The sequence below is a fragment of the Phoxinus phoxinus genome, assembly GCF_949152265.1.
Source record: "Phoxinus phoxinus genome assembly, chromosome: 6".
NCBI classification, from domain to species: domain Eukaryota; kingdom Metazoa; phylum Chordata; class Actinopteri; order Cypriniformes; family Leuciscidae; genus Phoxinus; species Phoxinus phoxinus.
Genome location: NC_136881.1, coordinates 29,277,413 through 29,292,749, shown reverse-complemented (window position 1 = coordinate 29,292,749; position 15,337 = coordinate 29,277,413). Strand labels below are relative to the sequence as shown.

Genomic DNA, 15,337 nt, shown 5'->3' with positions numbered 1-15,337 from the left:
AACAGAAGTGAAGAAATGTGGAGAGAATTTCCCATCAGCCCTTGGGTCAGGCGAGTGCCAGTTAGTGGTTGGCTTCCCTGCTGCGTGCTGTTATTATGCCTCCTGCAGGTGGGCAGGAGTGACGCAGCCCTTCAGCGTGTATGTGTGGGCGCCTGTGTGTTTCATCCTTCATCAGACGAGACTCCGCTGAAGTTCACCTCAGTTTCCTCAGAGCGGGAGTGTGATTGAAAGAGAGAGAGGCTGTGCACAAGGAATAAGTTCACACAGACAGATGGAGAGCAGCTGCTGGGAAGTACTTCTGGAAAACTGACGGCTCGAGCCGTAAGCCTGCTGCAACTGTACTATATCAATCTGGATTACTGTCTTTGCAAGAGTTGCAGCCAGAGTGTGTGGACCGATTGCCTGAGTGTGTCCATGTTGTACGAGGAGTCATGCACCTCATTTTTTGAGGGGCAAATCCTGGCTTACTAGGTGATAACTTAGTTCATGTAATTGTGAGACTTAGTTTAGTAAATTGATTCCCAATGTGCTTCATTAAATTTGAAAAATCAATAGACTAAAAAAGCAAAACAGCAGAATTAATTTCATGATTTGGTAAGACCTTCACTTCATTGACATTAGTTCAATTAATGTAATTAGCAGGGTATCATGAACTAACAATTAATATTTTCACAGCATATATTGATAGGCTAATGTAAATTGATAAATATACTAGTGTTGGTTGTTAATTTAGTCATAAATTATGTTCATGATACATTATCTTCTTTTATTTTAACCTTACTTATTTATAACTTCAATTATAACTTGATGTTAATGTTTTTTTTTCATAATACATTAACCAAATGTTAAATTATACCTTTAACAGTTAAAATTTTAAATGATGTATTAGTGTATGTAGAAAATTAAATAAATGAGTTTTATAAATGTCTTTTTATACAGTGAGCGCATGATCTATTGTGTTTCATTATTTTTAAAGTGACAATAATAATAATAATGCTAATGATAACTAATATGTAATTTGAATTAAAAATAACAAGTTTCTGGTTTGGTGAAGAAGTGCTGACAAAAAAATGTGAATATGTAATTTCTCCCACAGTATTTTAGATTATTATTTTTTTAGTTACTGACAATAACTGCGCAACTTCACTTTCCAAGATGCACTTTCCAAAATAACATTAGGCAAAAAAAGGGTAACATTTATTTTTATACTGATTTTTAGGTTACGTAGTTACCACATGTACTGACTATAGTAATAACAGTAAATTATGCATAATTACAAGTAACTAAACCTAAACCAAACCCTAACCATAACTCTATAGTAAGTACAGGTAGTTAATTAATGTTACTCAGTACTTATTTGAGTAAGTACATTGTTACTATTACACCTTAAAATAAAGTGTAACCCAAACATTTTTTAACGGGGTACATGCGTGACACTTCTGTTGACACATGCCCTCCTCTCAAATTAAATTGTTCTCACTCTATCATTATCTAAGACAAAAGGGGTAATACTAATTTTATAAACACTTTTTGAACAAAATATGTCCCCACGCAATAGGCGTTTATCTGCATTTACCACAACACTGCAGCCGTCAACGTGACAGAGGGGGAGCGTGCAGGCCTCATTCATTAACACTGCACTAATTGAAGATGTACGGCTAATTAATGGAAGGGAGGGAAGTGGTGGTTTACAAAGACATCAGGTGGTTCTTCCTCCACCGAAATGGGGTGAGAAAGAAAGGGAGTGAGAGAAAAAGTGAGTGAGAGATTGCTGTGTGGGGCTCTAGGGTGAAATAGTATTTTCATTAGACACAGATTGCTGCTGGGAAAATAGCATTGTGTAACTAAAAGGCCGACCATGGGTGAGTCCTAAAACAGCAGGAGTCCAATACTGCTCTTATTACAGAGATCAGTATCGTCACTCGCACAAACATAAGACGTGCACACACATACCACACCAGCTGCGGCTGAGCTTTTGATGGACTGAAAGATATTTCATAATGATAGTGTATTTAAAGTTGACTCAAACGTGCCTTTGAGAAGGTCTGCTGACAGATTAAACAGAGGGGAGGACAGAAAATCTGAAATAACAGCCTGTTAATGCCTTTAACAACAATAAGCAGGCATTCAGTGTATCAAATAAAGCAAGATAAAATAATAAAGTGGGAAGACCGACATATTGAGGAGGTGGGTGCATGAGTGCATAAAGCGTACCGATGGAGCAGTCGGGTCCAGTCCAGTTGGCGTCACAGGTGCAGGTGCCGCTCTCCGTCTGGTAGGTTCCGTGTCCCGAGCACTGGTCTGGGCACATAGTCTTCAGGATCTCGCAGTTGTTGCCGCCCCAGCCTGGATTGCAGTGGCACTCTCCGTGAATACACACTCCATGAGATGAACAGGAGGGGTCCAGGCAGTCCACTGTGTGTGTGTTTGGAAAAGAAAGCGAAACAGTTAGCAGGGTAGAAAGACAATGCATGTTGACCATGTTGTTTTATTCCATTTTCTTGCATAAAGACTTCAAAAAATAAACTTATTCAAAAATGTTTATTTGGAGGGACCTTTTCAGGTAATTTTGCATGGAGGCAACACTGTGTGATAATGAAAAGAAATGAAAAACTTTGCTGATGTGAAAAAACTACAAGCTGGTACATTAAAGTCATAGAAGTCACTCCGAGGTTAAGTTCATTTTTACTTAAAATGTTAATACTCATTCATACACTTTTAACACGTTTATATAAAGGTTCTTTTTTTTTTTTTTACTAAAAAATTAATAGATAGTACTTGTAAATTTGAAAAATTTTGTAAAATGTTAATACATTTTAATACTAAATAGATAGTTCCTATAATAATGCATTAGACAAAAACATAAAATAAGTATAATATTAATGCAACCACTCATAAAATACAATACAATATTTAAAAAATGGTTACGCTCTAACAAATGTGAAAAAAATAAAAGTAATTAAAATGACTGAGAAGATGTACTGTGTTTATTTGTCATCTCTGCATTGTGTGCTTGCAAAGTAAATACAATGCATTTGTTAACCTGAGGGAAGATTGTGCAATATAAAGAAAATAGGAAAAATATGTGTTGTTTTTACAGTAATACATTCGTTTTTAAAATTCCCTCATCTCAATGGAATCCATCATTTGCTAACTGTCAAGATGTGTATAGCATAAGCTTCGCATTATGGCTCTCAAAAATCCCCCTGTTCCAGTGCACACACATTATAAGCAGATTCAGACAGTACATGTAGCGAAGCATGATCTATGTTCCGCTCAATGTGCTCTCAAAGAATGTGCTGGAGATCTCTTCGGGAGAAGTCCACTGCTACAGATGGAAAAGCAATTTTTAAGGGGACTGAGGCGCAAGCAGGGCTGAGTGCACAGAGTGTGACAGTGTTACGCATTGCTTTTCAAAAGCCATAAGGGGCTACTGTGCAGGTGTATGTTTGTATGTATGTGTGTGTGTGTTTATGTTTAATAGCCCTTGGGAGAGGGCTGAGGTTCAGTGACCCTTAATTCCTCTGATTGTGTGGTAGTTGATGGGGCTTAATCATGCCATTGATTGACAACAGGCCAATTCATGACCAGAAAATAAAGTTCCCTCCATAAATTGCATTAGTCGGTTTTGTTGTCCGTGCCAAATCATTACAATCGAGCTGCAGGAATAAAATCTTTCTGGCTTACAGGAAGAAAAAAATAATAAACACAGTCAGTACTCTACATGCTGCGTGCCGAGTCACGGTAACATAAACACTACGCACAAAGCTAATTCTGCTAATTAAGAAAAATCAATTGTAATCTAGCATTTTCCCCCACTCACGAGGCTGATGGGTAAGGGACCTGCACATCAGCAGGGACATCAATGTAATTATTTGCTCTGTGAAGTGGAGAATGGCAATTGTTTTTGGAATATTGAACTATTAACACACTGGTAATGATTATTGCAGGGACAGTCAATTATCAAAGAAGGTCACAGGCAGAAGAGTCCCTTTGATGGCTACAGACAAGGCGTTAGGCTCCTCATTAAGCAAAACTGATGCTGAAAGGCGATATGAACTGGACAGATTTTTTCTCTCTCTCAGACACTCAAACAAGCCCTTCTGTCTCTCTCACTCGCTCTCTTTTTTATCAGGTCTGGTGAAAAGCCTGTCCGTGTCCACAGAGACAGAGCTTTCAAACACTTCTAGAGGAGAAAAAAAAAATCAATCCCTGCTCAAACCAATGGGTAATCAGTGATCGCGTTGATAACACATTATCTTGCACATCTTTGATGGTGTAATGCAGTGGGGTTTAATGGCAAGAACGCTGAAAATAGCAGTGTCGGATAAATGCTTCCATTAAGACTTCTGATGGGTCTCTTATGACCTGAGACTTGAGATGCTGAAGATGTCTGTAAGGAGGGAAACAGGTGAAAAACTCTGCAGAACTCTGCAAAACAAATACACTGTTTTCTAACATCAGACCATTCAATGGTGGATCTGCGTGTGAAGTCGTAAACACTGTTTCTTAAGAGACATAAAATACATTTTTGATGTTCAAATATTTTCTTAAAAAAAAAAAAACAGAAACGAACAAGCTCGGATAGGACAATTTGCTTTGCAAAACCACTGGTGTTTGATTTGTATCCCTGACCTTCTTCACAGTTGTCTCCTTTATAGCCTGTGTTGCAGGCGCAGTTGCCCGTGATGCAGATTCCGTGTCCGCTGCAGTGAATATCGATGCACTGGTTGCTAGGAACGTCACACTCTGTCCCCTTCCAGCCACTGTAACAAAGACAGCGCCCCCTGGAGTACTGCCCATTTCCGCTGCACAGCACTGGACAAGCGGCTTTGAATAGAAAGACAAAAAACAATTGGGCAAAAAAGCTAAAAGACCCAAACAAATTTTTTTTATGATAGTTTGACAAAGAAGAGAAGCCTTCAACATGCGAAGTTTTCAGTGCAAGCGATTTCTTTATGGATTAAACCAGACTGATACACTGACAAAGAAAGTAAACAGATGACGAGGAGAGAAAAAACAATAGCACCAAAAAATAAACAAAATAATACAATAAAAAGACCATGAAAATAAAACTAATTGTTGCTTCCTCCTGGTAATAAGAAGCCAGGCTTGGGAATTGAGTCCCACCATAAGCCTGCTAGCCAGCCGTACTTGCGCAAATGACAATCTGAAACCAATTATGAATAGTGGCATTGGTTGTTTATTTCTCTGGAGAGTCGTGTGTGTGACTGTGTGTGTGCGCACGCGAGTAAGAGAGCATACCTCGTGAGCAATCAGGCCCAAGGAACCCTGGGAAACAATGGCATGTTCCCGAGCGACAGTCTCCGTTACCATGGCAATTGTGTGGACACTCTGTGAGGGTATCTGGGGGGAAGAATGAAAGTGTGTGAGAGGGAGCCACAGAAAGAAAGAGGGCGAGAAAGGAAAGGAGAGTGAGAAAAGCACTAATTGAGGAGACAGTCTGTGGAAATTAGCAGACATTCAGACCCCCCCATCTTTAATTAAAGGAGTGCCAGATGCGTGATTAACAAAAACCTGCATCTAGGCTTACTCTGCCTTAATGAACCAATCAAAGCATTATTACCACCAATTAGCAGCCAGACGCTCTGCTCAGAGCTTTCTTTACACTGCTGGATGGCCATTAAAACACACATACACGCGCGTTTGTTTTTCGGTCATAGTGGGGACTTTCCATTGACTTCTGTTTTTATGCTGAAATAATGATAATTGTCTATCATTTAACCCTAAATCTAAAACTCACAGAAACCTTTCTGAAGTTTTCACGTTCATAAAGAAGATATTTAGCATGTTTAATAAGCCGTTTTCCTCGTGACACCCACAGCTGGTGCCAAAAATGCTTAACGCCTAACACACAAAGATGTTTACACTCACATCAGCCCCTGCTCAAGTTTACATATCTGCATTTATATACTAAAAACAGCTTATTTATATGAATACACTAGGACACTAGATCAAGGGTTTTCAAACTTTACATATTATACATATGAGTAAAATATAATTTGGATATATTCACTTTACGTTTTTTTTTCTATACATCAATACCGCTAGACCTAAATCTGAAGGAAAACTATGGCTGTTAATAAAATAAAATAATTAATCTCATGATTAATCTTAAGGTATTACTTTTAGCATCCCTTGTGGCCCCATTAGTCCCTGAAACCAAGTTTGTCTGGAACACACAGACCAGCAGAGGGATAAGCAGTGACAATTCTCAGGGATGTTGGACAGTTATACCAACACTCTAAGAATGCTGCTCAACCAATCAGATCTAAGAACTAGATCTAGCATTCTGCTAGATGCACAACTGTTATACAGCCAATCACAGATTTGACCCACACTTCTACCATACACTTTTTGACTCTCTCACTTTGTGTGTTGCCAAGGTGACGTCAATGATTGTGACATCACCTGTCGATTCTTTCATTAAAAGAAGCAGCTCATTGGTGTCTAAGTCAATTCTGACAGCGTAATGAACTGCACCGGTCTCTTGTTTCCAGGCCGCTGTTATGACACCACTGAAGCGTTTAGCAGAGCTCGCAGACAACCACTGCAGGACCATATCTCGCCACAGAGAAATAATCAATTTTCATTTTCAAAAGGTTAATTTTTTACTCATTGAAGCATAATCAACCCGCTTTTAAAAGAGGACGCTGGCTGTAGTCCCACTGACCATTTTTCATGTTCTAGTCTTTGTGATCAAATTCCAAAGGAAATTACTCTTGCTGAAGCCTATTTTTATGAGTTCATGGTGGAGGTGAGAGAAGTGGGGAAAGGGAAGGGGAAGAGAAGGTGAGAAGAAGAGAGAGAATGAGAGAGGAAAGGTCTAGCAGGTCACCAGGCAACACTTTGAATCAGCTGCCGCCCACTAGCCACTTAAAGCACAGATCGATACGGCTCTGATCGTCATTATACACGCTCACCTGTGAACACTCTTCTCTTTATCTCTCTCTGTTCATACAAATATCCACACAGAGGCTGAAAAAGTGTAATATTAACTTAGATATTAACTTAATATTAAATTAGATGTTTTAATGTATTTGAAAGAAGTCTCTTAGTCTTAACAAGGCTGCATTTGATGAAAAAAAAGAGTAAAACTAATATTGTGAAACATTATTGAAATTTAAAAGAACTGATTTCTGTCTTAATATATTTTCAAATATAATTTATTCCTCTGATGTCAAAGCTGAATTTGTCATTACTCCAGTCTTCAGTGTCACATAGATCTGTCAAAAATCACTCAAATTTGCTGATTTGGCACTCAACTGTTATTTATTATTGGTGCTAAATGATTATTAATTGTTCTTATTATTACTAATGCTGAAAGCAGTTTTTGCTGCTGAATATTTATGTGGAAACCATTATACATTTTTCAGCAGTCAGCATTTGATTAATAGAGATTTCAAAAGAACAGCATTTATTTGAAATATAATTCTTATCATTACAGATGTCTTTACTGCCATGTTTGATTAATTTAAAAAAAGTATTTTTTTAGCATCTTTTTATCAATTGTATGTGTATATTGTATACGGTGTTTATATACTGTAATATTTTTTTCCTAATTTAATAGATTTGTTTTTAATATAAATAAAATTATCAGAACAATAATTTAACTATTTATAGTTACATTTATATTCAAGTAATCATTTACTTGAATTTCAGAACATCTTAGTATTTTGCATGCCTCATTTTGGCTCTACTGACAACAGCACTCAAGTTTGTGTAAAACCTGATGATTATGTGATTTAAAATCATTTGAGATTGTTCCAAGAGCTCGATGTGCTTCAATGGAGGCAGAAAAATCTGACATTTTGTAAGTTAACATTCTTAAAAACGTATTTATATATATATAAACATTTATAAAAACAACATAATATGATATATGCATAGTCATGGTTTACCTATGATGATGGTGTTGTAAGAGACCTGTTCAGCGTTCTTGCCATCATTGTAGAAAGCGAGATGCCAGGTGCCCGAGTCCAGGTAGCGGATGAACTCTGCCTCATGAACGTTAACTGAACGAGCCTTTCTGGCTGCTCCTTCCACCTCCACCAGTCCTCGCTTCTCTTTAGCTATCAGACGACTGCCGTCCAGCAGCTCCACGAAGTCATACTGTACACAAACACACACAGACAGAATCAAATCACATTTTAATCACAGACATAGTGCAGTAACAGCACATTTTCACTGAAGCTCCACCTCTTTGATTTGAATATACCAGTGCAGCATGAGTTATAAAATGTAATATCAAAGAATTGGTTTTGATACTTGTAAGAAGAGCATGTGGCTCTAATACTTCTAAATTTCAAGAAATTGACGTTTGCAAATACATTGTAAGTGATGTAATTAATATGTTTGGAAACAACTCTGGTATCCTCTTTGTGAGTGTTAGGGGACACTCTACTTTTCAGAAATGCTTTATGACATAAGTTTTCTTTGTCACTTTGACAAGCAGCTCCCAGAGAGAGAGAGAGAGTCTTAGTAAAGGCCTCTGATGAGTTTAACATGCTTTTCTCTATTTTACAGAGCATTAAAAAGATATTTATTTCCTAAGACACCCGTAGGAGAATGACACGAGTAAAGAAGAATAAGTGAGCAAGAAATTATAAGACAAAACGAGAAGACTTTTCGATCAGTGGAGGAAAACAGAAGTCTCCACACCTTTGTCTGTCAATAGAAATTTAACCTATCCTTTATTCAGCCTTTAAGAAACATATTGATTCATGTGTGGCAATTAAAGCACTGGGTCAGTGCTATCGACTCTCATTGTGGAGGCCTCCACTGCCAATTACCTCTATTAAGCATTAACGGGTTTTGTGATATACCCTTGAAGAAGCTCAGCCACTGTTGTTGCTTGGCAAAAAGAAAGAACCAGGACAAGGAAAAATAATTGGTTTGCTTGCGAAGGCCAAGCTCAGTTTTTAATCAAAGCGGGCAAAACATACATAGAAGTATGAATTGCTTCAAGTTTGAATTACAGAGATGAGGCAGATGGAAATTGGATAGGAATTGTCAAGCTCTACTGTGTAGCTTTGAAGGTCAGGTTTGAAAGTTTGACAAAAGTGGCGGTCCTTTTAATAAAGTTTGCTGTCTGCCATTTGTAGCAGGTCTGTGAGCCTCATCTAAAACGATGACTTTAATTGGAAGAGCGGGTGCCGTGGTATTTCTTACACTGAGAACTATGACTGTAATTATGAAACAAAAATGACAAGATTCCCAATGTGAAAAACAGCATCCTACAGAAGATTGCTAAATTTATCTTAATTCAGAATTATTGCCATTGAAAAATATGCAATGGGCTATTTCAAATGTCATTTGGCACCCACAGAGATCATCTAAACTCAGGGGTTCAGTGGAAATACTGCAGGAGGTCAGTGAAGAAGATGTATAAGGCAGAAATTTCTAATGCAATGAGTATTAACTATCTGAATGACCTGTTAAGCATTTTATAATGTAAAATGCTAATGTTCTCAAAGAACATTATAAATAAAGTGTTATGGAGTAATCCCTCGTTCTATAATGGTTGAATACCCCTCATTTAAACCAATATATACATTTCTCAGTTTTAGTGGAACATTCATTTTAAGAAGAACAACAACAACAACAACAACAACAAAAGTCTGATACCTGAGTGTGTGTGGGAGGCAGGCCTTTCCGGCCATAGACCCCAACCAGGGCCCCTCTCTGAACGGAGATGTTGAACTTCAGGGACTGTGGCTGGTCAATGAAGAGCTGAGAACGCCAAAAAGTTCCTGGAGGGACGTCCTGCACCGCTCTACGGCCCACATCCACCTCGCCTGTGTCTATGGTGTTATTCTCTTGAAAGTAAACTCCTAGAGAGAGAAAACAAGATGGAAAACAAGCTAACCGTAACTGTGAGCAATTTCCCTGTTCTATATGATCTGCCTCTACACATATACAAGGATATAATTAGAAAACGACTGTGTGGAAAACCATGTTGAGCCATACAATTTTTGGCATCGCAGCGAAGTTTGATTCATAAATTGATAATAGTTCATCTTGAATGCATTGTTTAGTTAAAATTTATGATCATGTAAGCGCTATGACTTCTAGGGCAGGAAACAAAGAATATTAGAGCAACCAGCAGTAGGAACTACAACCAACAACAGAAACTTGTTCACATCACATTCAAGTGAGTGGTCTATAAAAATATTAAGCAACAATCTAAGGGAGCCTTCGATGCAGGTGTATATGAGTGAATTTCTAGCTAATCTAATGAAACATTCCACAAGTTCCTCCATTAGCAGCGTGTAAGATTGTGTGCCAATGCTATTGTGCTTCTTGCTGTAGCATCACGTGTGATCAAACATACTATACATGAGGAATACAAAATAGTCTGATATCAGAAATGGTTAAATCACTTCATACAGCAGTTAATTAGTATCTTCAAACCAACTCTTTCTGACCCTTACTCCCAAGATAACCATTGTAGTGAATTATCCAGCCAACAGTAAAGCAAAACACTGTTATGCACCATTATACTCCTTCAAACAGTTATTTCTCTCTCTCTCTAGCTCTAGGGTGCGTTTCCCAAAAGCATTGTTAGACAACTATGGTTGTAAGTTCCGTCGTTAGCAACATTTTTCAACGATTTGATGTTTACAGTACTACGGTTTCAGGAAACACTTGCTAGTTAATATCTCCAATGATGAATCATACTTTGGTAGTTGTAAGCAGTGAGTTGTATGAGAAACGCACCCCTGGCCAGCACGCAAGTTTATTTTCTAATGTTAAAGGAACCATGAAGAGATTTCAGAATAAACTTAAAGCATATAATATAGTTTAGTTCATAAAGCTCAGCCACAATGGTAATTGTCGAGCTGCTGTTTTACAAGAGTAGATAAACTGCAATAATATTACAGGCAGAGTCTAAGTGAAGCAATTTGACTTTGCAGCGCTTCCTTTAAGAAGCGGGAAAGCTAATGTCTAGACATTACACACACAAGCACACAACGAACTCAGCAAAACACAAGCTTCGGCATATTCCAACCCCTCACAACATGTTACAAAGGCAACAGTGCGGAATGGATCAGTAATGGGAGAAGGAGAATAGGCAATGCTCATATGCTAGCTAATGGAGAGCAGCTGCCATTAATATTGAATTAATAATTATTGCGTAATTCCGTAGTACGTGTGCATTAACCGCACGCGTGTTGCTAATGCAGTCAGCCGGCTACATAAAGAGCATATTGGAGTGAATGAAAGAGTAATTAGAGAGGACTTGCTGACTGTTAGTTTTAATGTGAGCTCGCCTGTGGCCCTAAATGCTCTACAGAGCAAAGAGAGAGAAGCCATCTGTGAAGCTCTGATCAACAGTATTGTCCACAGGATAAAAAGAAGGGGATGGTGCACTTAAAGAATGCCAGTGGAAAAGGGATTTGCTTTCCGTGTGTGCCAGGGATGCTTGGGGTGTTTTTTGGACATGGATATTGAATTGGCATTTGCCCATGAGAATCACAGAGAAGTAGAATGTTTTTTTTGGCTTGATGCAAGACTCCCTAAAGCCTTCTACTTCTTTTTCTGTTTCTCTTTCTTTAGTTTCTCTTCTCATCTCAGCCATGAGATTTGCCAAACTGTCTAGATCTTTACTGTTTAAATCTGTGTGCATGTTTCTGTAAGACACTAAATAACATTAAAAGCTGCTGTAAGCATATTTTTTTTGTACACCATGCATAAAATATCATTGCTATCTGACAGATATCACTGAAATGGATGTCCTTAGAAATGACACTTGTCTCTGGCTCTGTAAACAGCAAAAATCTTTTCTTTCCTTCTTTCTTTCTTTCTTTCTTTCTTTCTTTCTTTCTTTCTTTCTTTCTTTCTTTCTTTCTTTCTTTCTTTCTTTCTTTCTTTCTTTCTTTCATTTGCTGGCCTTTCTTTCATTTGCTGGCCCTGCACGTACACAGCTCCTAACAGTTCAGCAACAACAACAAAATATTTGTTGTTCCAAAAGTACAATGTTATTTCATGAAAAAAAAAAATATATTATAAATGTTTAATATTAGATTTGGTAGTCAACATTTTTAGATTCTATATGATCTTGTATGATTTTTAGTTTATTCAATTTTGGTTTGTTCCTACTTCAGAATATATCACACTAATCATATGGATTTTTTTGTCAATTTTTAAAGCTGGAGAGCCTCTGGTCATTATGAACTGTACGAGTATAGCAAATATCTATGTGACATTGTAAAAAGAAAATAATTAGAAATAGTTTTTTGTGTGTTCAATATTTAAAGTTATTTCATCCTGAACAAATGAAAAGAAAGAAGAATTGTGGTTTTCGTGCTGCAGTGACAGATGACAAGATGTTTGTGACAGCATTTGCTCAAGTACTCAGTCATGGTAATGCAACCATACACAAACTTTGTCAATGTCAAAAAGTGGGCGTGTCTTTGCTGTGCGACTCATTAGATTGCAATTTGCTCCAACACTGCACACACACATGGTAAGTTTCTTTCAGTCCACGGCAGCAACAGAGTCGAGATTCTGGAGAGGCACACATACACGCTCTCCTCCTTTCAAATGCACAGACAGAGCGCAGCCGAATGGAACGGAACGCAGGGTCTTGAGACAGGGTCTTTGAAATTACTATTTTTAACTTGACTTGTCTTATTAAAAATGCAACCAAGTACTCAATTTATTTCAAGTGCTGTCAAGTACTCCCTTAGACAAACTTACTAAAATGCACATCAGTGATATAATTTAACCTCTCCATTAAGAGGAGATATTTGTCCTCTTAAAATTGATTTCCAGGGCCATTTTGTGCCTTTATAAGAGCATTTCTTTCCTCAAACCTTCCTCTTTTATGTGAAATTCTTACACTTAATTAATACATTCAATTAGAATAGTGTAAACTACAGGTATGTCACCAATCAAATGAAATAAGTACCAACACAATCCATCTTTGCACTGCAGAGGTGGCACAGAGGCTGCACCTAAAGTGGCTTTTAGATATGTATACAAAGACCCTTTATTGCAGCTCAGAGGTGGCGTAAATGCATTTCCAATACAATTACAACTGCATAAATAATGTTATGAGATTAATGTTTAATATATAAAATTGGGAATGTAGAAATATTAAATTATTTAAAAACTTGAAATTATACTTTATCAAACTAAAATCGCAAGTACTGTAGGTTGCAGCAAGTTACTGTCTTAATGAGTGTCTATGATTCATTCATTCAACAAGATTTGTTCAAAATGGCTGATTCATTCAAATCCTTATGAATGGGTCAGTGAATAATTGAAAAAAATGCTGAATTAACTTCTTATTTATTGAATGTGCTAATAATCAGGAAAATTTAGGGGCATTTTAAAAACGTTTGCCCAAAATCAGTACATTTCTGACCTTGATGTATCCTATTGAGAAGGTATCAACAGCAGGAGGCTAAACCCATGAAAATCGAGACACTTGAATGTGACTGATTATTTCTCTCCCTTCTCTCTGGCCTACACCAATTCTGTCATTCATTTGTTTCTGCCTCTGTCACTTTATAGTTATTATTCACTCCCTTCTCAACACTCCATCCATATGTTTTCATTGTCATCACCCCAGTTTCTCTCACCATTTCTGTTGGGCCCTGAGAGACATTAACATCACCATGTGCGATTTTGCCAAGTGTCTTCCCTCGTTCCAAACGCATTCAATTGCAGATTTAGCGCCTCTTTATGACTTTCAGAAAAGTCACTTGAGCAGTTTTTAATTCACTGAAGCCTTTGGAAGTGTGTCTGGGTGTGCATTAGGGGAAGTGGTGGTATATTCATTAGGAGCGTGTCATGCTCGGCTCTCTTAGTTGCTGCAGTGGGACTGAATACAGAGTCGCTCAGATGATTTGTTTCAGAATGGTGCAGCACATAAATAAGGCCCCATGAAACAATGCTAAATGGAACGTTAGGTTCCACTTCTAAGCACGAGGGATAAAAAGTGGGATAAAATTCAGTTTTATGAGCAAGACTACAGCTTTCATACATCTGCGTGAGGATAGTGGAGTCTCTGAAGGGTGTGTGTTTGAATACAGAGTGAGTGCAAGGAACAGTGAATTATTTTCTGAAAATTAAAACGGCTGGTCTACTTTAATTTCTCAGTGTTTATGGAAATCAATCTCTAAAAAAACAGCAAGTGCTCATATGCTAATGTCATTCCCTACAGCCCTAGTTGAATACGAACACACGTACCTCTGAAGTGAGGCAGATAATCTAAAGCACATCCTGTCATTTAGGAGATAGACTGCACTGAGGCTATTGTCCCTGCTTTCTGACACACACACACACACACACACACACACACACACACACACACACACACACACACACACACACACACACACACACACACACACACACACACACACACACACACACACACACACACACACACACACACACACACACACACACACACACACACACACACACAGCACTTGAAGCTCTTTTATGGAGTGAGTGCTTTTAGGTCAGCTGTCTCTCAAAGAAAGGTGAACTGCAGATGACAACAGCAGTCGGTTATTACTCACTCTTTCTTCACTGAGAAGAAGAGACAGACAAATGAGTGAGTGTGTGTACATATTTCAAAGGGTCTACAGCAGGTATGTAAGTCAAACTTTGCTGCGTGTGATGTATGCTCAGTCTGTCAGTAAGAATATGCGTCTGTGTGGATTTGCTGGGACTATTCATTTGTCTATGTGTGTGGGTAGGTTTTTTTTTTTTATCCTTGTGGGTATGAAATCTCATGAGAAAAACAGTAAAATTTGACAAAACAAGCTTGCGGGGACATTCGTGTGAGGATAAAATGTTCATTAAAGAACCAAATAATGTCTTACTAAAAGAAAATTCTATAAGACATTTACAGAAAGACGTCGTAATTACTCTGTTTATAACTATACGGCAGTTAGTTCTGGTTCATTGATTGGAAAATAAGTGACTTCTTATTTTTAGAGAAAAAGCCATATTACGTTTGCAATTGTGCTGTCTTTCTTGTGTCATATTGCTTAATTATCATACATTACAGACTCCATGACATGGCTTGATGAGCTAAGTTCTCGGGACATTCTCATTTTTGTTCCGACTGGACTAAATCTGTGTTGTGTAGGATGAGTTATCAATATTTTTGGTCAGTTTTCAAAGAGAATACAGTACCGTTCAAAAGATAAGTTAATACTTTTATTCTGTAAAGATATATTGAAAAAAAAAGTGACAGTAAAGACATGTATAATGTCATATAAAACGTATAAAACTTCTATTTCAAATAAATACTGTTCTTTTGAACATTACTCAATTTCCTAAAACAAATTAT

The 15,337-nt window shown here is 37.6% G+C and overlaps 1 protein-coding gene across 1 annotated transcript in view; it reads right to left on the bottom strand.

Moving 5' to 3' along the window:
- tenm3 (teneurin transmembrane protein 3) overlaps window positions 1-15,337 on the bottom strand; it is a 274,509-nt gene that overhangs the window by 57,977 nt on the left and 201,195 nt on the right. The window contains exons 8-12 of the mRNA XM_079616081.1: window positions 9,649-9,854; window positions 7,923-8,133; window positions 5,266-5,367; window positions 4,636-4,830; window positions 2,215-2,415 (exon numbers count right to left, since the gene is read on the bottom strand). Of these exons, the coding sequence (XP_079472207.1) occupies window positions 2,215-2,415; window positions 4,636-4,830; window positions 5,266-5,367; window positions 7,923-8,133; window positions 9,649-9,854 (915 nt within the window). The remainder of the gene's footprint in view (window positions 1-2,214; window positions 2,416-4,635; window positions 4,831-5,265; window positions 5,368-7,922; window positions 8,134-9,648; window positions 9,855-15,337) is intronic.